This window comes from Paralichthys olivaceus, chromosome 1 (genome assembly GCF_024713975.1).
Source record: "Paralichthys olivaceus isolate ysfri-2021 chromosome 1, ASM2471397v2, whole genome shotgun sequence".
NCBI lineage: Eukaryota > Metazoa > Chordata > Actinopteri > Pleuronectiformes > Paralichthyidae > Paralichthys > Paralichthys olivaceus.
This window is the reverse complement of record NC_091093.1, coordinates 18,763,620-18,787,286: the sequence shown is the minus strand read 5'-3', so window position 1 is coordinate 18,787,286 and position 23,667 is coordinate 18,763,620. Positions and strand designations below refer to the sequence as shown.

Sequence of the window (23,667 nt, the reverse complement as noted above, 5' to 3'; positions counted from 1 at the left end):
ATCCTCTTATTGAATTGCAACACAGCTGAAATATAACAGGAAACATCATCAGCATGGACGATCCGCTCTTTCTTCAAAACAAGGCTGAATCACTAACAGAACGTCTTTCTGTTAGAAAACTGAAAGGACAAAAATCCCCCTAAATTATCATAAAACAAAATAACCACAATCATGCGTTTAAAAAAAACTCCAGAAATATGAGAGTTTCCTCAGATCTACTTTGGTCAATGATTTGGATTCTCTACTTAACAATAAAATATAGGAGAAGAGGAGAAAGCCATAAGTCAAAGTGGCTACACGTTTTCAAAGTGTATCAGTGTTCAACTGAGTAAAGTATTGCTAAATTAATCTCATATGGTTTGATCCCACCACTGAACAACAATTCAATATTAATTACACATGATTGGAACAATAACCCTCTCGTCTGGTTACTGCAGGAAACAACTCATTACTTTTTGATATTTTATCAATAAACTATTGGATTATGTCTGTCTCCAGTCCACACAGACCGAAGGATAACATTTTTATTTATCTATATTTTAAGATGTGATGCAAAGTGTCCTCTCGGGCTGTGAAGCTGAAGTTTGCTCCAGCTGCTCCTGAGCAGAGAGCTGACAACAGCATCATTGAGGCCCAGAGTGGAACAAACGTGTTGTTGGAGCAGGAGCTCAGCTGCATGAGAGCGGCCGCTGGTCACAAACACTCACCTCGCTCTCTGAGGGGCTGTACAGGTAGTTGAAGAAGATGGGACTCCGCCTGTGCATCCTGTTGATGCACTCCCAGATACAGATGCCTCTGCGCGCCTGTTTGTCACCTTTATCGTCAAACAGCAAGCCTGTCAAGAAACACAGAGGAGACGATGATGAAGAACACGAGACAGTTCATCTCTCAGATCCTTTTGCTTGATGCAACTCTCATTTTTTGTGAACCAGCATAACAGACACATCTCGCGTCATCATTTTTTATTTGATTCTTTTGCTTTATCTCATCATTACTTATCAATTATCTCTCCAGGTATGTGTAAGAAAACATGAAACTAAAATTTCCCTCCTGAGCTGCTTATCCTTTGAGGGTAACAAGAGAGCTGGAAGCAATCCCAGCTGACAGGTCGCCAGTGTATCGCAGAGCCAACACACACAGGGACAAATTCACACCTAGAGAATTAAGATTAATTCTCCGTAAACCCAAAGTGAATGTCCTTGGATTGTTGGGATTTCACCCAGGAACCTTTTTGCTTGTCATTTCTGTGTTGCATTTTTTACAAATACTTTAAAAGTAAAGAGAGATATTGTTAAAGAAAATATAAATTGTTAATGTTAAAATACTAATTCAGTGGTTATATGAGAGTCACATAGAGTCAGTGTCAGTGCAGCTTTTCCACAGTATAAGAGATAAGAGAAAATATTAAAAACAACACAAATCCCCCCCAGTCCAAATTGCAAAGGACACTGACCATGTTCCAAGCGCTCATAGTCTGAGTCCAACAGGAAGTTCTTGAAGCGGTTAGAGATGTGGTGATAGGCCAGGAACTTCAGATAATACTGATTAAACTCAAACTCCAGAGGATGCTGCTCCAAAATCTGCAAAGGCACGAAAAGATGCATGAAGATTAACAGGGAGAGAAAGGGTCAGGGTGAGTACGGCAGATGGACCGTGTCCTTGTGTTGTGGTTTCATATCCCTCCACTGCACAAATGACCAGTTAGAAACAGGAAAGAACCTCTCCTGTCCGTGTGGGGGCAAAGGTCGATGATATCATCACCACCAGACACAATCCAGACTGAGCCGCAGTCCCATTGTTCCCATCCAGTGGTGTGAGGTGGCCAACCAGAGAGAAGTGCCGAATATTTGAGGCCACCTGGGTCTACTGGCGAAAACAACAGCTGTTTTGGAGATGATGCTCATCTATTTTCAGCTCTTGTCCGAATCCAGTTTCCCCCTGTTTATAGTTCTCCAGACCCCAGGACCCTCGCCAAACTGTCTTCACTGCCAAGCCTACGGTTTTAAAAGACAAATGCAGAAACTATGCGTTGATGTAAGTGTATGGGAGTGGGTCCGTACGACCCCTGGAGACATGAAAAACCCTACAACATCCTCTAAAGTTAGTATTTCAGAGCGGACACGGATCTCTGGACCTCAGCTGTATTAACACCCACCCCCTCAGTGAAATCCTGAGGCACACACGGACATTCCTTGAAACTCTCAATCCCCAAAACTGCAATTTTCCACATGCTGCTCTAAACACGCACTGTATTGTGAAGGGATGCTGAAAAACAAGCGCAGTCAGCTCAGTGCTGATCACAGGGGGTTCATGGAGCATCTGGGCAGCAGCCCCCTCGCACACACTGGTTTACACATACAGTGCCGGGAGGTGCAAAACTGAACCAAATGTATAGTTAATGACAGCTGAATTTCTCACATTCCTCACCCCCTCGCCTCTTTGCTTTAGAGGAATGTGATGAGCTCACACAGATGATGTGAGTGACGTTCGGCCGTGGAGGGAAAGCAGCGAGGAGTCACGTAGCAGGGACAGGGAGACTGGAGCGTGCAGAGGTGCTGTGGAAGTGAGGGGCAGTGAAACTCACCTGGTGCACGCAGTCCAGGAACTGCAGGAAGATGGGCGTGAAGCCGCTGCCCTGGCTGCTGGGACTCAGGTTGCTCCGCTGGCTGAACTTGTGGCCAAATGACAGCCACTCCTTCTCCAGCAGCACCTGAAATCCCTCCAGAGTGCGGTAGAAAGGATCGCTCAGCAGCTGCACCAAAGACACGACCTGCAGTCAGGGCGGAAAAACGTCAGCGCCGCCGACAGTAAAGGAAAAAAGGGAATGACTTCTTTTACAGGGATTCTATAGGTTTCAACAATTTGAATTTAAGACATATGTATATATGACATATTAAAGACATATGATATGAATTTGTTAAAATTTTTGATTATCTTTAAATAAAAAAAGAAGCACCTGTTTTTTTAAATGATCTTATTCTTATTATTTAATCATTTTATCACCAGTGTCAACATTATTTTTTTGCCTCCTGACAACATATGTTTAACTGATCATCTGTTATCAATAACATTTATATAACATTGTAGCAAAGTCACACTTGTACTCGCTCCACAAAACACCATTTGAGAACCACTTGTCTACACATGCAATGTGCTTGGCCTGCTTCCCTGCCCCTGTCTCCTCCAACACTAACTAATGAGCCCTGACGCGTGTGGAATGAGAGGGAAAAACAGTCTGTGGCTTCCCCCGAGGGGTTTACAAGACCATCAGGCCCCGAGTGGTAGAGAGAGCCCCCTGTGCCCTGGCACTCAAATAAGACCCTGAGATTATTGTGGGACTACAGTGGATTTAAGAAAAGAAGAAAGGCATGAGAGAGCGGAGTGGATATGAGAACGAGGGTTAGACAGAGGATTAGGAGGAGAAACAGAGCGCAAGGTTTAGAGAGAAAGCAAAGGTGGTTCTGCATCCTGTCTGCTGGGTGTCTATGGTCCGTGGACAGATGCAGGAGAGCCAGAGCATATGGAGCCCATTTGCCTGTGCCGACCGATCAGGACATGGTGTGATGGAGCCAGTGGCCCGTGGAGAGAGAGATGCTCTGGGCCGAACACGTGCCTGGCATAAGGGGTCCACAAAGCCCACTCTTAAACAGCAGCCCAGGGCTTCACAAGCCCACCGCAAACTCATTCGAAGGTCGAGCACTTGCAACACAAACATGTGCGCGTTAACAGGTCAACATGGAAAATATGAGCTCAGCGAGCAAATATGTGATGAAATGCTGAGTGCGGCACCAAACAGATACTGGAAATTGATCAGGATCGACAATGACTGTTTTGTTTACATGCCTCAAAATCAGAGCCGTGAACGTTCCTGATTAAATTCGGCACAAATCAGTGACATATGGCTCCAAGACCTCGGACCTTTTCATTATCTATCTCCAGCACCATCGTGTCAACAGTGACACGAGCGATTAGAAGATGAGCGGGAGAGGCAGGTGTGGCCAGATTTATGATTCACACATGGCTCATGCAGAGGTGCCGTCTGAGGAGGATCTCTAATAAACTCTGTCGTCGAATTCAAACATCAAATTTAAACCATTATAAGCTTCGTGTTTCTGCTCTAAGTCTCAATATATGACAATGGGATAATGAATGTCAAAATGACACACAGTCATTTAAACAGCTGTCTAAGTAAAGCTCTGTTTATCAGGTACTTGCTTGTTAAACTGTTGTGTGACTGCATCTGGATCCTGTTTATATCTTTAATTGGGAAGGGTAGTGTTTTGTTGGTTTTAACATGAAAAACAGTAAAAAAAAAACAACAACAACTGTTATATGTTATTCATTACGTAGACAAATGTTTCATGAGCAGTCAGCAATTCATCTTTAGTCACACAGCAGAGTTTGTAGCCATCGGCAGATCATACAAAATCTTTCAAGGTTATTTTTGTACTTTGGTGCATGCATGAGTGAATCTGTGCACTTTCAAGAAGACGAGGACGGAACTGTGTAATTACACCGAACGCCAGCAACTGAGATACATTGCTTCATTTCATTGCTGCTCCCCACTAATGACGGTACTTTACTGTAATGAATTAATGCATTTCTTTTGATCCACAACCTCCATGTGGTGTTTTTATCAACTGCTATGATAGTAAAGAGGGGAGAGAAATGTTACGAGGACCCCCATCTGGACCTGCACCAGGTCCTCGGTTTGTGGGCCTTCAGGTGCAGTGTAGGCTTTTAATGGTCAGAGGGTGAACAGTATGAATGTTCATTTCAAGATTTCTGTCCCAACCTGGCTCTACTCATCAGGTCCTGACGGGTCCATGGGGGTTTGGGTATCCACACTCGAGTCTACAACCCTTTTCATAAACATACCTAATTTGTGTTATGTTTGCATTTACACCTCTCTAAGGTATTTTATAATATTTGTGTTGTTCATGCAGAAAAAGAAATTCTGAAGGAAAACAGCATGATAGAAACGTATATACTGAAAAGACAAACTTCTCAACCTCTTCCTCACATCTGTGTGTTTATCTCTAAAGTGTGCCTCTTTCTCACTTGTGTAGTAATGTCCCAGCCATCCTCCAGGCTGAGCAGAATGGATGAGCCGCTGTCCAGTAGCTCCACCAGAAACAGTGCCAGCTGCAGGATCTTGTGAATCTGTGGGGGATTAACATATGTGAACACATACACACATGCACGCACGCATGCACAATTATTTGCAGAGTTGCCTACTAAGGGTTTCCCACAGCTAATATCTTTCGGCAGCTTATGATATGTTCAACGTAAGGACAAAGGCTGCAGAGGGTCGATCAGATAAGCAGCATGATAAGAGCTCTGCTGTTATCCCATCGTTGTGAATCTGCTTCTCTCGGGAAACTGTCCTCAGAGTGGATTTATTCATTATGTGACACTGATGTGGAGGATGAGCAGGAAGAGTGGACTGCCGGGTCGTTCTCACACATTTTTTAAAATCTGACTTGGACTCACTGTGTTGGGGTAAAAAGTGCAGAATCGTGTTGCATGTCTTGTATGTTTTGTCACCTGCAGGATCCATTCAGAGTCCTCCAGGGCTTTAAGGAAGGAGTCCTCAGAGTCCGACGACGTGGCACTGGGAGCGCAGGCCCTCAGCAGCTTTTTCAACGCGGCTTTCACCTGCCGCGTGTCCGCAAACTCCACCGGCACCAGCTCACAGTTCAGAGAGGAGTCCACTCTGAGGCCCTGTCGAAACAGAGACATAGATTGATTAAATACTACCAGTTACTTAGAAAGTTGACTTTCAGCTGAAGTACTCTTATAGTTTTATGTGTTAACCCTCGTTGCTACACTGTAAAGGTGTTGCTACTCATTCACACACATGGAGAAGTATTTACAGAACCATTCACTGTTAAATAAATGAAAAAGCCTTTCTGAATTTTTCACATCCACTGCATGAATGTCTCTGCACCGGTGACAACCGTGGTTAGAGGAACTCTGGATGTCTGACTGTTCATCCCAATCTGTGAACCAAAAATCTCTTCAAATTTTGCACAATTTAGCTCATTTATTTTGGTGGTCAAACTTCAAAGGCCATAACTCAACAATCCATAGACTTACTGTGACAAAATACACTTTTCAGCTCTTTTATTAAATTCCTTTTCAACATATATTATATGACTCTGCACAGAGATTTACAGATCATTTTCCACTTGGCAGAGGCAGACAACCACAGGGCTGTAATTTTAGTTTTTCTCTCTTACGTCACTTATTTAGAAGCCTTTAAACCTTTCATCACTTACGCTGTGTCAATGCTACACAGATCAAGTTTAATTTACTGGTCGGGCAAATATAAAAATAACTACATTTGAAAACATTCTTAACGACACTTTTTTATATAGAGAAGAGAGAAAGAACAGGGACAGAACAAACAGCAAATCTTCCTCATCTGACCGAAAACAGCTTCTGAGTTTTTTTTTTATTGTAAAAATGCAAAAAGTGACAAGGTTTTCCAATGCTGTCACAATGTTTACAAGACATTAAAGAAGACACCAACACTTAAAGGCCCACAGCATCCTCATTTTCCACAACACCAAAGAATGAAATCAAAGGACTGGGTTTTAAAGGCTTGTTAAGGACCTTTAGACATGACAAAATAAAATGAGTAGTTCACAGTTGACAGTTTGGGAATAACAAACGTCATTTTGGATCAAAGGTTGAATAACAGCACCCTTGTGTTGCGTGGAACATAATGACTGACAAGGAACAAGTTTATATTCGATAAAACACTTACACAAACAATTAATGTGTAACTGTAAAGTGTCTTCAGTGTTTTTTGGGAATCTGTGACATACTCAGTGATCACTCACTGACTCAGTTATAACTGGTATTCTTTCAAGTCTTTACAGAATGAGATGAAGAAGGCTGTGATCAGTGGGAGTTTAAAATAGACCAAAACTATATTGGCCAATATGTTGAAAGAAAAGGCAAGGATTCCTAAGAGGTCGTTATCGAACCGTTACAACAAAGAAATGTAATTGAAGGTTGATATTTTACAGTTTAACCATAAACGTTATGATACTCGATACTAGAACTCGAATCAAGATAATGAACATATTTTCTTAATAAAAAAGTAACATAACACACACACACACATATATATGTTTTACAAGTCTGCATTGTTTATGCTGTGAAATAAGTTTTTATGAAGTTACATCATATATTTGAATGATAACACATCAACAGCCATACAGTAGCACAGTTTTTAAATAGTGTCAGCCTGATAATGAGTCTTTCAAAGACATCAGGGTTTATGTTTGCGATACAGATGTGTCTTTGAAAGATTCCACTGGTAAATCAGTCTGACTCTATTTAAAAACGACCTTACGGCTGTTGATGTGCTATTATTCAAATATATAACTTAACTTCATGAGTTGATTTTCTCTTACAGTAGTTGGATTAATGAAACAAACCTGATTTGAATTTTCATCCTTTCCTGGACAATGAGCACTGACATCGTCTTCCACATACAAGTGTATGAGCTTGTAATAAAAGTGTTGTCTTAGCTGCGTTTGGTACAAGTGTGGATGTAGTTTCTAAAGTAAAGCCTCAAACATACTGAGATGATTGTTTTCCACATTTTACAACCACTCTAAGATTCATCTGAACAATCTGAACACCTCTGCCATGAATTTGAATTGTACAATGTTGGGAGTTAGTTTCTGTCGACACACACACTCACTTACACTTTTATTACTGAGATCACAGTTACTTTGCTTTTCCTACATGACGGAGTCGAGTGCAATAATCATCAACTCAGACAGCCATGCAAAATAACAACTGAATCAACACCCCCATGACCGTGTGACTTCATAGCAGAACAGTGGGTTTGATTGAAAACGATTGTATCTCTCCTTAGGGTAGAAATACAACAATTAAGGACAAAGTGTCCTCGGAGGCACCCGAGAGCAGCTTTTTTTTTCATGCTCACCCTCAGATGTGACTTCTCTCCGAAGATGTAGAGGGCCGCTTGCTGCTTGAGAAGCTGAGCCTGCAGACTGCTGCTCCCTGCGGGGGGCGCCAGATCCTTCCCTGCTAGTCGGCTGCCCACGTCTGCGGCCGACGGATGCTGGATGAGTCTGCTGCTGGAGCGCAGGCTGGCCCACATGCCTGCAAACACACAGATGCAAAGTCACCCACACGCACACACGCATGCACACACGCACACATGTGGGGTCTGACCTGTTCAAATGCCACTGATGTACACATGCTGTCAAACAAACTAAAACTGAGTAATGAACAACACCTAACATGCGGACTACATTTACATGCACGGCAATACAACAGCAATTATATAAACACCGTCATTCTCTCAGTCCACCAACAAAGCGGTCGCCTGTGTGCCTCGGGAGTGTTGAGATGTTAGAGAGATGTTAGAAGCAGAAGTTGTTGGAATTTCTTAGTAATTCGACAAATCTAGAAACCATTTCTCTGAAACTCAGCATGCAGTACTTTCGAACAGCATGAATCACTATCATGAGCATGAAGGACATGATTCTTCACAGTAATCACATTCAGGCTTTGTTGAATTTGTATGGTTGTCAAACTGCTACTTATGGCGGCTTCTGCAAAGAGGCCGGTTATATAACAGCCGCTGACTGAATGGACTCAAATACAAGTCGGAGATAACTTGAAATTCTTTTAGAGCAAAAACTCGGGGTTATGAAAACTATAATATTCAAATATTTAGCTCAGAGAAACACTTTGTCCGGGTCGCCCAATTTTTATAGCATTACCATAACTGAAATAAGTAAAATGGCTCTCAGTACAGTGTATACATCCACCAAGCCCCAACAGAACCCACGATGAAACAACATTCACTTGATCTAGATTTCTATGTAGATCAGCACCAGATTTCACACACACCCAAGAAATCAATGAAAATGTTGAAAAGCACCCTGGACAATTTAATTAAAGGGTTCTTCCATGTCCCATCCTACCACAAAGTGTAGGATTTGTGTAAATCCGTTGTGTAATCTTGCTTACAAACAAACAACTTCCTTAGTTGAGGTAATACTGACCAATGACTGAGGCCAGGTTCTTAATTTATTTTTAAATGATATATTATGAGGCCCCTATACATGCCTGATTTTTCCCCTCAAGATACAACAATTATTATCTGAGAAATCAATGACAATGTTGAAAAATGTTCAAGAAAGATCCAACTCCTGATCAGGATTAACACCAAATTTGGATTGGCTCTTTCCTGACCCATAGTGCATCCTTCCACCAAGTTTTGTGGTAATCTGCCCAGTAGTTTCTATTTAATCGTGCAAACTAACAAACAAATGAAACACAGATGAAAACACAAATTGCTTGGTGAAGATAACAATGTGTTTACCTGATAATAAGACTAGAATGAGTTCTGTCATCACATCTTACCACAAACTTTTCAAACCAATCCTTTGGGGTCACATTTTCAGAATACTCAAGCTGTTTTCATAACACTAAAGACGACTAGAGGGGCCACGCTGTGTCTGTGTGTCTATGTGTGTGTGAGTGTGTGATTCATGACTTGTCTGCCATGACAAACAGCTTAGTTAAGTCTGGACCTGGCTCTTAACTGACCACAGCCCGGCTGTGCCAACACATCAACAATGGAAGAGGCCACATCAGAGAAGCCACTTTGGTTTGTGAAAAACCACAGCTCCCAGTGGAGCGCCCACAGAGTCAGCCATGATTAGTACTGCGTCACTCAAGGGATTTGTAAAGGGTTTGCAGCATGGTGCAGCGTGGTCGTTATTTGGTTAGTGAGCGCATGTAGGTTAGCGAGAGGAAAAAACAGCGGCTGATGTGTGGAGAATGAGTTAGAGAGCGAAGCAGCGTTGTGAGAGGAGCAGCAGACCAAAGAGACAGTTTGACCGTACCTTGCTGAGGGATTCTCTCCTTACTGGCAGGTTTTTGGTTTGAGTGAGTGAATAGTTTATCTCTGTACTCAAGCACTGGGTGGTGGTTTTTGTACAGGTAGTAGAGAGAGAGAGGGGGGAGGGGGCATGGAAAAGATCAATGACGTCAACATGATAGGGACATCACCACCACACCTGCTAACCACCACTTCAGACAGACATGCAAATGAAGACGATAAGGGTCAAATGTCAGACTGGTCCACATATGATGAGGAGAATGATTTTTTTCAACATGCATGAATATGTGTGTCCAGGATTATGAGTGATGGTGTGAAGACAAAGGGAAGTTACCAAATTCCTGGCATGAATGAATGTGAGACATGTTTAAATCAAACAGGTCCCAGGCTGAAGTACCTGCACTCGTCTGGTTTGACATTTAAGACTAAAATTCCATCTGTAATCTTTAGCTTTAACAACTTCGCCCTCTGTCTGCTTCATGCTCTCTCTGTCGAACATCTGTAACATCTTCTTGTCAATACTGAAGTACAAGTTGTCAGTTTTACTAGTAAGAGTTCATCAGATGAAGGTGCTGCTGCCCCTTGAATATTTCATGTAATCTCAGAAAAATCTGACTAATTCTAGGACATCCTGACACAGACGTTTCTCCAGAGTCCAAAGAATGTGCCAGAGATAATCCTTTTCTCCGAGGTCAGCAGGTTTTACTGGATTGAGCTGCAGTCTGGTGGTTTGAACTTACAAATAATTTCTTGTGACATCTCTTCCTTTTTAGGGCGTTAATCAAACAGTGAGTCAGTTTCAGAATTGCTTTGACCTTTGACCCAGTTACTAACACCTGAGACATGCAGAAAAACACCTGTGACTCAGGGAAAGAAAACTGCAAAGTTCACATTCAATCTGACACAATAATAATGGTTTCATCGAAACAGCAACAGCACGTTCAGTTTTTATCTGGGAGATTCCATTTACTGTAATGCTCATTTGACAGCAACACTTTAAAAGGTTCATGTGGCTGGGAATTTCTGTTCTGTCATCTGGATCTGGAGACTTCAGCCAAATAGCAAATATTTGAAAAAGTGATTATTATACATACATGTACATCTATAAGCTACAGATCTACAGAAGATCTCACTCCAGTGCTTAAACTATTCTTATACCGTACTGTTAAGCATTATATTCAATGTCCTGTCGAGGGATAATGGATGTTTAAAAGGTTGTATTTGATTTGTTTTTGTTATGTATGTTATGCACTGCTTTTCTCTGCATTTATATGGCGCTCTTATTCTTCAGCCTTATTTTATTTCAAATTTTACTTACTGGGTTTTATTTCCATCTTACTTTCTGTTAATTAACTGTTTTTATGTTCATCGTATGGCTTCTTGTCTTTTATGTACATTTATTGTTGTAAAGCCGCATTATGAAAGATACTATATAAATAAATGTCATTGTTGTTGGTTGTTATAATATTTCATAACCATCTGACAAATAAATCCCCCTTCAGGATGTCTGCAATTTAGTTGCATACTTTTGTCTTCTGTTCTCCATCTGAAAGTGTGTGATTTTACATATTGTAATGTCATATTTCTAAAATGTGTTTTACAACAAGAGAAAAATGAGCAAATATGTGACCAATGTGGAAAAACAAATCAGAGGAGTAGAAAATCTGGAAAACCAGGAGCTCTGGCAAGAAAATCAACAGCCTCCATAATCTATTGTGATTAAAATGTAATGTTTCCCTCAACTGAGTGGATGATGTTAAAAGACTCTGATGACTGTACTGGTGGACTGTGCTGTTTAATCTGGCAGCAGGCGGACTCATGACGATGTGCCGAGCAGGAAGCAGAACCACAGAAACTGAAAACACTCACCTCCTCTGGTGAAGCTGTTTGAGAATGGGATGTCTAAATGGACAGGAGCCATCTTTGGTATCCTGGACGTCCTCCTTTCACTGCCTGGAGACAAATCATTCATGGGGGTGTCAGAAGAGATGGATGTGCTGGACAGTGACCCCACGCTGTCCTGTGATTCTTACATAACCTTTTATTGTGTACATTTCCTCCCAATTGTTAACAAATATAAGATACAGTATTTCTCCCAAGCAGGCGCTCTCTCAGTCTATGACACGCACACGCACACACACACACACACACACACACACACACACACACACACACACACACACACACACACACTAAGATAAGTGGGCTTTGCTCTGCTTTGCTGACCAGAGCAAACACAAAGGGGATGTGATGGCAGAGAAAATACAGAGCTCAAGTGAACAGAAATAAATCTGCAAGTCTGCAGATTCTCTCTTTATCGGAGGTGATGAACTCTCCGTGGTCTCTTGTCCCTTGTAAACAGCTCAAGTTTTTTTTCCCACGGCAGCACTAAGGCCATCGCGCAGCACATTCAGGTCAGGTGGGAGCACGTGAGTCAGGTGCTTTACTTTGAAGGAGCTAATTGCTCAGAGTCAAACCTCACAGGCACGGTTATGTGGATAATATATTAAGCTAATGTCATTCTAATGCTGTTTTCACACCACATGGAAGTTATATATATGTTTATGACATGTAAATAAATACTGTTATCACCAATGTCAGAGTTGGAATTACTAATTAGATGTCTGGTATTTTTTTAAATTGCTCAAATGCATTTCATTGCAGATAAATAATAAAAACAAACATGGTCCTAGTTTTGTTTGTGGTCAGATGAAACTGTTAAAGAAGAGAAGGTATGGGTGCAGCCTGAGAGACTTAACTCTGGGCAAAAAAGTCTAAAAATCCAAATGGTCCCGGAATAGAGTGAGGATATTGAACTAGAGCCCTTCAGGAACCATCAGACTCAAGAAGTCATTTCAAAAATGTTGAAATGAAATTTGGGTTTGGGACGGGTTCAGTCATGTTGGCTGGACTATCTGCTTGACTGCTTCCACTGCATGTAATTGTAATCATGGAAACATCAGACTGAGGTCGGGTTCGAACACAAAAAACGGAATGTTGCGTTGGGCTTGGTTAGTTTTCTATCGGGCACTAACGTGTTAGAAAATAACTCTGTCCTCAGATCAAAATATTCTAATGGCAGAAATAACTGTTTTACTATGAGTAGATTATATATTGATAGATAGTACATTGTTTTTTATTCACCAAATAAACAAAACCAGAATTTGAACATTATTAGAGTCTCGGTGTCGGAGCAGTTTTACCTGGTGAGAGGCCGATGAGGGAGCGGTTGGACAGCGTGTTGTTCCCGTTCATTTTGAAGTAGATGGGGATGGAGTTGAGGATGGCTTGCAGGTACTTCTCTTGTTCAAGACTACTGGATGAATCTGAGGATGAGGTAGGAGCTAAAGGAAGAACACAACACTTTATTTACACAGATAGTTAATAAAGACCATCACTTAAACAAAAATCAAACTGCAGATCACAGATCCAGTGTTTTACAGAAAAAAGCATCCAATGGTTTTGTTTATTTCTGTCAGACGTGAATGAAGTTTCCAGACATTTTCCAGAGTTTGCCTTTCACATGTGAAAAACGCAGCAGGTGCCCCCCCCAGCAGAACATGCAGGAGGCAGAACATAAAGCTTAAGTTCCTTTGTGGAATCACGTTTTTGTTTACAGCGTCATGACTTATCACCAAAAGCTCTTGAATCTAGTCGTCTTCCACGAATGTATGGCATCTTTTTTTCCTCCTTAGATGTTTGTATTATTTTAGTTTTTTTCAGTTTTGCATCAGTCACGTGTTCCGACTCACTCAACCCACCAACTCACTTAGTCATCACATGGGCTCAATTGGACGTTTTTGGACAATTTACTAGAGAGCAGGCAAGAAAACTTGTCCGGGTTCTTACATAATGCCCATGTGAATAATTTCAGGAAAATGTCTGAAGTCCCTAAAGTCCACTTGAGGGGTGCTAGCTGAGATAAATTAAATTACTTTTCACTAACTTCATAAAACGAAAAAGTCCATACCGTTAGAGGAGGGGTTCTGTGACTTGAACAGCCCCACCACGCTCTTGCCGTGGAAGCCTCCTGAGCGGAGCAGGATGGCTTTGGTGCGCGGATGTTTCCAGCACACGACGGGCAGACGGTTGTGTCTGTAGCAGCGCGCCACTTTGTGTAAACTGCTGTCCTGTACTCCCTGAGGAACCACCAGCAGCCCCGGGTAACTGACAGAGAGACAACGGAACAGAAATCTCAAACACCAACAGTTTTCAAGAAAAAACGATGTCCACCCTGCAAAGCGGTTTGTTGATACATGTATGTAGCAAGACAGAGAAATGCAGCTGAGCACCTTCAGAGCTTGCAGCCAACATGGGATTGAGGTTAGTCACGGCATGTGTGTTTTTGTATAACAGGCTGGATTTGAATCTAGTTGTCAAAACTAGTCAAACATCTGCCTGCCAGGTAGAGGAGCACCCCCCCTCGCTGGCCTTTTGAGATACTGAGGCTCAGAAGGCTTCTGGCAGGGCTACAGATCCTGGAAACGAATATTCTCAGTCCCGCTGTGCAGTGATTAGTGAAATCAGCACAGATCAGCAAGTTTCTGGGCTGATTTTTAGTGTAGCCGCTCCACTGCAGCTAAAGTTGATGAACTGGCAGCAGGTCTCCAGGCTGGTAGCGTACCTGCGGCAGAGGGAGTAGAGCCTGTTCACGGCTGTGATCTTGAACAGCTCGCCTGATTTGGAGCGAGACGAGCTGGCGGTGATGGTGCCAAGGCCCAGGCGCTGGTAGTCACGGAAACAGGACTGCTCCACCAGCTGCTCCATGGTGGACTTCTCTGATGCCCGCAAAGTGCTGCTGGGTGGCGGCTCGCCATCGTCCGATACTGAAACACACACGCAAACAGTTTAATTTGCTCCCTCAACACCATTGTGAATGCATGTGTGGTTTCTCTCACTTGAAATGTCGTCGTCTTCATGCCAGGTCATCCTGCTGCCTCTGTCATTCTTCTTTAGCGTGCTCTGGCTGCCACGGCCCATGGTGATCTTTCCAGCCCTCTTAGCTCCCTTGACTATAGTTTTGGACAAAGTTCTGTAAGGAACAAAAAGTGGACATACTTTAATATGTGCAGCTTTGGCAACTCAACGTTTCAACATTTCCAGAGGAGAAAAAATGTATGAGTTGGCAGCATGATTCTCATATGAAATCAGTATTCGATTTGCACGCTGCAAAACAAACCTGAGGCCAGTGTTCCTCTCTTTCTGCTTTGGAAGGATTAGCTGAGGGGCGGTTTGTCCGGCAGCAAATGCGAAAGAGCTGAAGATGGATTGTGGGTAGCGAATCCTCTGGAGGTGCTTCCTGAAGATCTCGACCATCTCTGAGCTCACCTCCTCATCAAAAGCCACTTTTATTAACTAAAAAGTCAAACATCAGTAAAACAGATTCTTTAACACTGGAAAAATTCCATATTAATATTGGATTAAATTTCTATACAACCTGTCAGGAGCATCTCATGTTTATCACTGCTAATGTTCCTCACCTTTTTACCCCCAAACATTTACTAAAGTGTGCTGATCTGCATCTTTCACGTCTTACATCATTGGTAAAACAGCTCATGCATAGTTTCCACAACATACCCACGCACGCATGCACACTGCAGTGAAGCCGGAAACAAAACTGCCAAGTGACCTACACTCCAAAAACATGGCCACTTTCATAATTTGTGTTTGTAAAGAGAAAGGAATGAATCATAAAAACTTTTACAGCAACATGTCTAAGGACTAAAAACACATGCTTGGCGGATACTTGCCTCTTCTTTGATTCTAAGAATCAAGCTCATGTTATAAAACACAAGAGACGGGGGTTATAAGTGTCACGCTGGTTAAGGTTAATTGTAATTTTAAGTTTTCTTGCTTTTTTAAAAGCTTGTGCATAATCACCTCCACCGAGTTATCAACGACGTCTGTTTGTTTGTGTGGTTTTAGGTAGCATCACACAAAAACTACAGGACGGATTATTACGAAACTGTGGGATGAGTCAGGGGAGAACCCATTACATTTTGATGCAGCTTAGGGTTCTAGATGATAAAAAGTCTTTAAGTGGACTGACATTTATGAGTGCGTGTAATTCGATGAGAATTCAAATAAAAGTTCTGGTGAATTAAACAGTGATTTCATAAGGAGACTGTTGGAGATCAACCAAGTGCCATTCGATTTTGTGTTTGTAAATCCTCTGACAACCCAGTGCATTAAGAAAAAGTATAAACTTGTGAATATTATGATGTGTGAATATCTGAGAAACAGAACCATGGATGATACTACTAGCTACATCACCAGCTAAATTCATCCCATTAACTAAAACCTCTCACATCTGTAGTGATTTGTGTCCGTGGTAATCTATCTAGTGTGTGGTGAGTTTCAGGGTTTACCTGAAATGTTGCAGAGCGGAGCTGCAGACCTTCCTGCATGTTCTGCTGCAGCTGGTTCTGGATGCTGATCTTCTTCTCTTTGGTCAGGGAGGACACTGGAAAAGACCTGATGACCACCTGCTCCCCCACTGGACACATACAGGAATAAAGAACACCACCACATTACTGCAACATCTTACTGACACGACACACTGCCGATTTTTGTTTTTGCGGTTTTTAATGCACACAATAATAAGCTGAAAGTTGTATTTCTGCTGAAATGTTTTATTTTAAGTAAAAACATATGTATTATATAAGCACTGGAAAAAATAAAATGTAGTTCAGTATTTACCCAGTGGATCATGGGGGATTCCTTTGAAAATGATGCGATATGTTGTGAGAAAGAGCGCTCCCTCTGCTGGCAGGATGTGTGGACCCCCCAGGAGGCCCCCAGTGGCCTCCTCCCTGCCGTCAGGGTCCAGAAGCACCCGCAACCCCTCCAACACCAGCTCCTCCCCAGGGAACAGAGCTGGACGCAGAATCTTAGGCTGATGGAATAAGAAAGAAAAACACAACATTATGTCCAGGGACCGACACCTGTGATACAAACCTGCACAGGAACACGTCTGAGCTTAAATTAGTCATTTGTTGTTGACAGTTAACTTCTCAAAATAAAGGACACAGCAGAAATATTTGCGTCAGATTAGATGAGTTGGGTTTTTTTAAGCCAGGAAATCAATTTATCATCATAATGTCAAATCACAACACCACATTCACGCTGGACAAATATAAGCTTTGCATGCACATCATGATGAAAAACATAAATTGCAAGCACACTGAGGATTTAATAATTTTATTTAAACTAAAATGAATTCATTCTCTGTGCAGAGACCAATTAAGCGTTTTCAACACTCTGAGCAAAACGCATGATCTGTTTGTAAAAGAAAAGTGGTTCTGTTTGTCCAACTGGTGAGTGGAACCATCATTAGTTTTCACTTTGTGTTTAAGTTTGAACATATGGACCCTGACTGACAGGATTGACTGAACCTATTGGGCCTAAAGAAGCCGACCTGTTGCTCTGTTCTCTAAACAACAACTAAACAATGGAAGAAAACTAAAACACTTCAAAGGTTAAACTCAAAACGGCACTTACTCACACTTTTATTCTACCCACTCAGTTGAAAGAGTTGTGAAACTGTGTGTAACTGAAGGGAGTGTAGTAAGTGTAACCTTTATTCTTTAAAAAAGTGAAATTAACTGCATCTAAAAAACAAACATCATCTGACAAACTTCCTCTACTGTATAAATTGTCCAGTGTGCACCATGTTGCTACAGCTGCTTCTGGCCTCCGCAGCCAGTAGAGAAACACTTCCGTTGTCACAAACAAGGATGGACATTAGATCATTCACAGCATTTCCCCATTAAGACCACAGCCAACGTGGAGGAGTTGAAGTCCGACCCAAGGAGAATAAGAGCTTGATGAATCCGTCCTTGAATGGACACCAGAGTCCCTCTGCACCTCATTATTTCTGATGCTTCTCGTCAGGACTGCATCTTAACTGCATTGCCTGTTTTTCCATTTCACATCACTATTGCTTTTACTACTACAACTATACTGGCCAGTGGTGACTCCACAGTCAGTGTTGTTTTTTTAGTATGTATTTGGCATGCAGCTCACAGCTCGCAGCCCGGGATGGAAGCTTTGTCCAACACGTAAACCGTGAAAGACTTTAGCCACAAAGTGCAGCAGACGGACTGCTCACCATGGACTCCAGGTTGCTCCTGAGGCAGTACTGGCATGATGTTTGTCTGTGTGTGTAAGGATGTGCAAGAGAAATTACTAGGAGCTGGCAGACATGTAGCACAGCAGGGTCCAAAAACACCAACTGGAAAATATAAAGTGCGATGATGACTGGAAAACACGGGATGAGATTTGCAGTCGGAGCAGGAGCAGCAAACCAGACACTGAGCATGTGGACATAACAATTTGTTTGTAGTTTTATATAGCGTGCTCATATTAATGTACTGCATGCTGCCAAAAATATCTTTAAAAAACTTTCATTTTAAACTGTGTCAAATGAACATTAATTAAGACTTTCTAAAGCCTTAAAGTGAGATTATTGAATTATTGACTTTCTGAGATCCTGTGGAATGAATTTTATCCATGATATAGATATAACGCTGTCTTGTGATAGAAATTCTTCTGTTTGCTGTAAAATGACGAGATGTTATGTTGGCTGTTTGGGCCCATCTTTCCTTTAACATGAACTAACACTAAACTTGGACTTCTCCACCCAGTTTTAAAAACTGACGATGTTTAGCTTGCGAAAAATTGTTTCATTAGATGCTAATTTCTAATATTTCGGATCAAATTTAGGATTCAAATAAGTGAAATCCTGCTTTATAGTCCTATTTAATAAATAATGTATGAATAGCTGATGTCCCAGCAGCTCACCTTCTGAATGGGAGGTAACCTCCTGCTCTCCCTGTGAACTGCCTCGAGAGCCTCCATCTGCATAGCTACAATACCTGTGGGTCAGAAGTTGAGGTCAGTGAACGAACACGAACACACACACACACACACACACGAACACGAACACACACACACACACACTCACACAAACACACACACACACACACACACACACACACACACACACACACACACACACACACACACACACACACACACACACACACACACAAACACACACAGACGCACAGGTGCTGGAACAGAGGGACACGTGGACATTCACTTCTTCTTACAACCACCGTGTGTATTTAGAGATGTTAAGGCCATTTAACATGTCAGGAGTTAATCAGCTCAGAGGCCTGTGCTGTTGTTAGCCTGAGCTGAGAATACACTCATCCCAGGGTTACTGTGTGTAGAGCTGAGGGAATTAGGACAGCGCCAGAGTGTGAATGAACACTGTGAGTGCTGTACCTGGTATCATGCTGTGCAGGCTCTTGATATGCTCCTGGGTAACTCCGCTCTCTGTGCACACCTTGTCAATGAAGCGCGCGATGAACCTGACAACAGAGTTTGCCACGTCGCTGCTCTCCGAGTCCTCAAACCCACTCTCGGTGTCGAAGCTCTCTGCCACGCTGCCAGCGATGCTGTAAAACGTACATGACAACACAGTGAACATGAGACAGGCCAAGCCACTATGTCTGGGTGCAGAATGAGATCACACAGTTAGATAGATCTGAAGAAGCACTTTGATGGAAACCAGTAAAAACGAGAGCAATTGAAAGCCTGGCATGAGATGCTTTGTTCTGGCCCGTGAGGCAGTTAATAAGAATGTCATGTCAGCAATTCATTTTATCTGTGATGAACTGAAATAACAGCAGAACAAATTAGTAGACTGGCATGTCCTTCAGAGTGGTCCCTTCTGGCTGGATGCCTGTCAGGTTCATGGTCAGAGTAAAGGAAACATGCACGTTGCTGTTATATTTCTGACAAGCATCATGGTGAGAAGCAGTTGCAGAAGGTTGATGTTAAGGACAACACAGTGTGCCTAGTTTCCCAGGATGTGCTCGCCGTGATGAAAACGCCGATCTCAAGCCGGAAACTTGCAGCTGCTGCAACATTTTGGATGAAGTTCACTCTCTTCAGCAGAGTTTGGCTGCATAATAATAAAATAACCACATTCTGACAGTGATGATGTTGCACAGGCAGGTTTTGTGGTGAGTAGCTCAGAAGGATATATAAAGCGATTTTTCAAAATCTTTGTTGAATTTTCCAATATCTTAAACTATTTATTATGACAAATACATAATTTGATTTATTACACCACTTCCTTTTTCCATTTTACAAGACAATATAGAACTTAAACGAGAAGCAACAATCACATGTAGGATTGTTTGGCCTTGGCAGACGTATGCACTCGACTGTGTGCAATTCTAGTTTAATTAATAATAACTTAATATGGCCCTGGGCAATGTTATGGAAACTGAAATGGTCTTTGATAGAAAAAAGGTTCCCCTCCCCCCTCAGCTTACTGTTAATGATGATCAATCGTGTCTATTATTTGAGAGGAATGTTTCACATGAGACAGTGATGCAACCTTTCCTGTGGATGTGCAAATACAAGCACGTGATGAAATCCAAATGTCTTCTGTGAGAAACAAACAAGTCTGGGGCAAAAACTGAAAGAAAAGGATAGGAAATTTCCACACAAACAAATTCTTGGCCACAGTGTTTCTGACATTTCATTAGAGAGAGTGAGAGAAAAATAAAGTAGTATCACTGTGTTCTTGTGGCTATTTGGAAATATTTGAGAGATAAAGAACAGAATGTTTATAAGTCATGTACTGTACATAATAAGGATAAAAAAATTGAATAGTATCACTGTGTTCTAGTGTCGAGTATCAAACCCTGAAATTTGGAAGAAGGTCTTTTAGGTGCATGCCTTGAAATTCTAATATTCCGGGGGATAATCGCTGATTCATTTATTGCAACAGTTACCGAAGAGCACAGGAAATCACTTTTAGTGCTATGTTGTTTAGCTTGGGTGAGTGCAGTGTTAGTCATCTTAAAGATGCCCTGAGGGGTTTAAACCTCCCAACAGAAGTAGATGAGCCTCACTCTGTGTTGTGCAGTAGTGATGGAAACCCACAGGATGGATGTGGGACGGAAACGTTCCATTTGGCTAAATTGGAAGGTATCATGTAGACTGTGAGTTATGCCACATCCACCCACAGACTTATCATCACCTTATTAAGAGAGGAACACATGCTCCCAGACCATGAAACCTTACCTCGAGGTTTCCTCCATGTAAGACTGATTGTTCTACCTGACAACCCTGAATACGCCAGGAATATGTTCTGATGCAGTCAATTTGTTATGTTGCAGGATGGTCAGAACATGTGAAAGATGTTACACAACAGTAAATCACAGGTACATGCTCCCTCTTCTGTTGCTCCCCCGACCTGTTTGTGACGATGCTGTTGCTGCCGCTCTCCCAGTCGGCGGCGGGGGGGTTGCGCAGCAGCTTGTTCTTGCTGGTGTCCAGAGGCACCAGCAGGTATACCATGAGGCTGGCGTAGTGGATGGCCTGGCTGAACACCGTGCTCTCCTCGTTCTTCACCAGCTCCTGCTGCTTCTCCTTGCTCAAGTTGGGCCACGAACGCAGCTGCTCTGCTGCCAGGTCCATGGCTGTCTGCTCGTCATCTCGGCCCACTGCCGGCACAGCGGTTGCATCCTGGAGAGTTCAAAGTTAAAGCAGTTTGAAAGAATTGATTTGGCTTGTGTTTTAAGTGCTGGCCACAAGAGCGTTGACTTGCACGGTGACAGACAATTTGATAATTATTCTCAATAAATAAATCTAAATAAATGTGCAAATTGTGTTCCATAAATTATAGTGTGACCACCGCAAGAATGATCTCGAGAACTGCTGCAAGATCCCAGTCCCCAGACTGAAAACCACAGCACATCATGAAAACTGTTGTGCGTGTCAGAAAATAATTAAACATTTTAAACATGGGTAGCACAATTTCCTATAGCCACAAGGAAACATATTTAAATGTTTACTTTTGTCCAAAACACAAAAATATTCAGTTTAATATCATAAAATAGAAAGAATGGCAGCAGATAAAATGCTAGAATTTGAATGCAGTATTTACTTAAATAATTATTTAAAAAAGGATTTAAAATCAAAGGGTTAACCAGACTTCATATGACGTCTCACACAATATTCACACTGGTACATTTTTTAATATAGTATTACCTTTAGCCTGGCAGTGATGCCACCTTTTTCCTCGGCCATGCTCAGATAAAGGGCTCGTATCTGGCTCTGGACCTCACTGTAGAAAGTGGCTTCCCAGAACTGCTGGTTGGTCCAGATGGGATGGTCCTGGATGCAGGTGTAGGCAAACTGGTTTATGCCAGCAGCCAATTTCTGGAAGAAAAAACCCAGTCAGCACTACATAAAAATCTACTTTAAACAGATGGACAGAACAACCTCCACTCTGCCTTTTAATAGAAGTTTGAGTTGGGCAGTTTTTTTTTTTAATTTCACAAATTATCCAAAAGCTGGTTTGTACTGTTCAAATTCATTACACGGGTAGTTTTCAATCTAAAGAATTTGACTTTAAAAACTCAGAAAATGTGTTGAAGAACAAAGTGGGGAAAATAATTTTCATTTACATTTCAATTTCTTTGATTTTATGTGTTCGTCGTCTCCCATCGGAATAGATGTGAACCAGATGTTGACTTGTTAAGGGCCAGAAAGTCAGTAATACTGTTAGTGATACAGTTTCTGGCGTTAAAATGAAATTGTACACTGACTACACAATAAAAAAAACCTCAACAAAATAAAGAAATATACACACATTACCTTGTCAACCCCAGTGAGTACAGACTCAGACAAACTTTGCCAAGGTTTTAATACTTTACTGTATAAACATCAGAGGTTACTTAGTAAAAATGTCAGCACCTCTAACCTTGCTACTGTAAAAGAAGTTTCTCTGTTATTTAAATTCTTAATTTCTCCCTGTGATGATAACTGCTCCTGTCCAGAGTTGAAATATCCTCTGCAACATATGTGCTTGGGTCTTAATTACACAAAGGATCAACATACAGTTGTTACAGTTTATTTCTCACTGGGTATGTGCGTCAGTAAAGGGTCCGAGCTGAAGGGTCACTGTCAACTTCTTAAGAGACGGAGATAACCACGCCAGCCTCAGTATTCAAAGTGAAATCAATTATTCTCTGTGGGTCGTAACATTTTAACAGATAACAACCCCTGGTGGAGCGACAGACCCCTCCTCCTGCCCACTTTGTTTGGAAACTGTTGTTTTCATTAGCGAGGACCAAAGAGCAAAGCAAAGTTTCATAGCACAAATAACATGGGCTGAACCATGAGCTCAAAGTGCCAATAAATGACCGTCATTCATCAACCATCCACATCCCTGCAGAGGCTGATGGCCATGTGTACGGTTCAAGCCTCTTTATTAGATTAGCTTCTGATTTCTCTCCCCCCTGAGTCTGACACAATTCAGTGGTTTGCATTATCACTTCTGAGTTTTCCTTTGAAAGGAGAGAATTGGAAGAGTAACTGCAATTATAACAGGCGGAACAGCTCTATTTCCACTGTGATGGGCCAGAAGCCAAGAGAGAGGAGGGCTGGGATGACAGAGAGCTAATGCCCCTCGTCATGTCTGGTTCGTTGTTTTTAATCAGTCAACCATTGTTTTTTGTGATGCTGAAATATTCTGTGTCTGATCCAGTCCTATAAATATGATTGTTACTGAATGACTGAATGAATTTGCACAAACAGTTTATTTAATGTCATCATCGGGGCGTTCACAGGCTTTGCAACTTACTTCATTTATTGAAGATTTTCCCCCTTTTCAGACACTTTTAGCAACTTTATCCAACTTTTTGGACAAACCTGAGCTAACTTTCATTAAGGAGACT

General features: G+C 41.9%; 1 protein-coding gene across 2 annotated transcripts in view; it reads right to left on the bottom strand.

Annotated features, from left to right (window-relative positions):
* Window positions 1-23,667, bottom strand: part of sbf2 (SET binding factor 2) — an 88,935-nt gene that overhangs the window by 4,534 nt on the left and 60,734 nt on the right. The window contains exons 18-36 of one of the 2 annotated variants that reach the window (XM_069524255.1): window positions 21,977-22,147; window positions 21,180-21,451; window positions 19,193-19,365; window positions 18,704-18,777; window positions 16,601-16,796; window positions 16,270-16,397; window positions 15,081-15,256; window positions 14,800-14,933; window positions 14,526-14,727; window positions 13,872-14,068; window positions 13,105-13,245; window positions 11,771-11,854; window positions 9,906-9,980; window positions 7,970-8,148; window positions 5,548-5,724; window positions 5,062-5,163; window positions 2,585-2,770; window positions 1,454-1,580; window positions 708-835 (exon numbers count right to left, since the gene is read on the bottom strand). In XM_069524255.1, the coding sequence (XP_069380356.1) occupies window positions 708-835; window positions 1,454-1,580; window positions 2,585-2,770; window positions 5,062-5,163; window positions 5,548-5,724; window positions 7,970-8,148; window positions 9,906-9,980; window positions 11,771-11,854; window positions 13,105-13,245; window positions 13,872-14,068; window positions 14,526-14,727; window positions 14,800-14,933; window positions 15,081-15,256; window positions 16,270-16,397; window positions 16,601-16,796; window positions 18,704-18,777; window positions 19,193-19,365; window positions 21,180-21,451; window positions 21,977-22,147 (2,922 nt within the window). The remainder of the gene's footprint in view (window positions 1-707; window positions 836-1,453; window positions 1,581-2,584; window positions 2,771-5,061; window positions 5,164-5,547; window positions 5,725-7,969; window positions 8,149-9,905; window positions 9,981-11,770; window positions 11,855-13,104; window positions 13,246-13,871; window positions 14,069-14,525; window positions 14,728-14,799; window positions 14,934-15,080; window positions 15,257-16,269; window positions 16,398-16,600; window positions 16,797-18,703; window positions 18,778-19,192; window positions 19,366-21,179; window positions 21,452-21,976; window positions 22,148-23,667) is intronic. The other variant, XM_069524256.1, reaches the window with a different exon arrangement.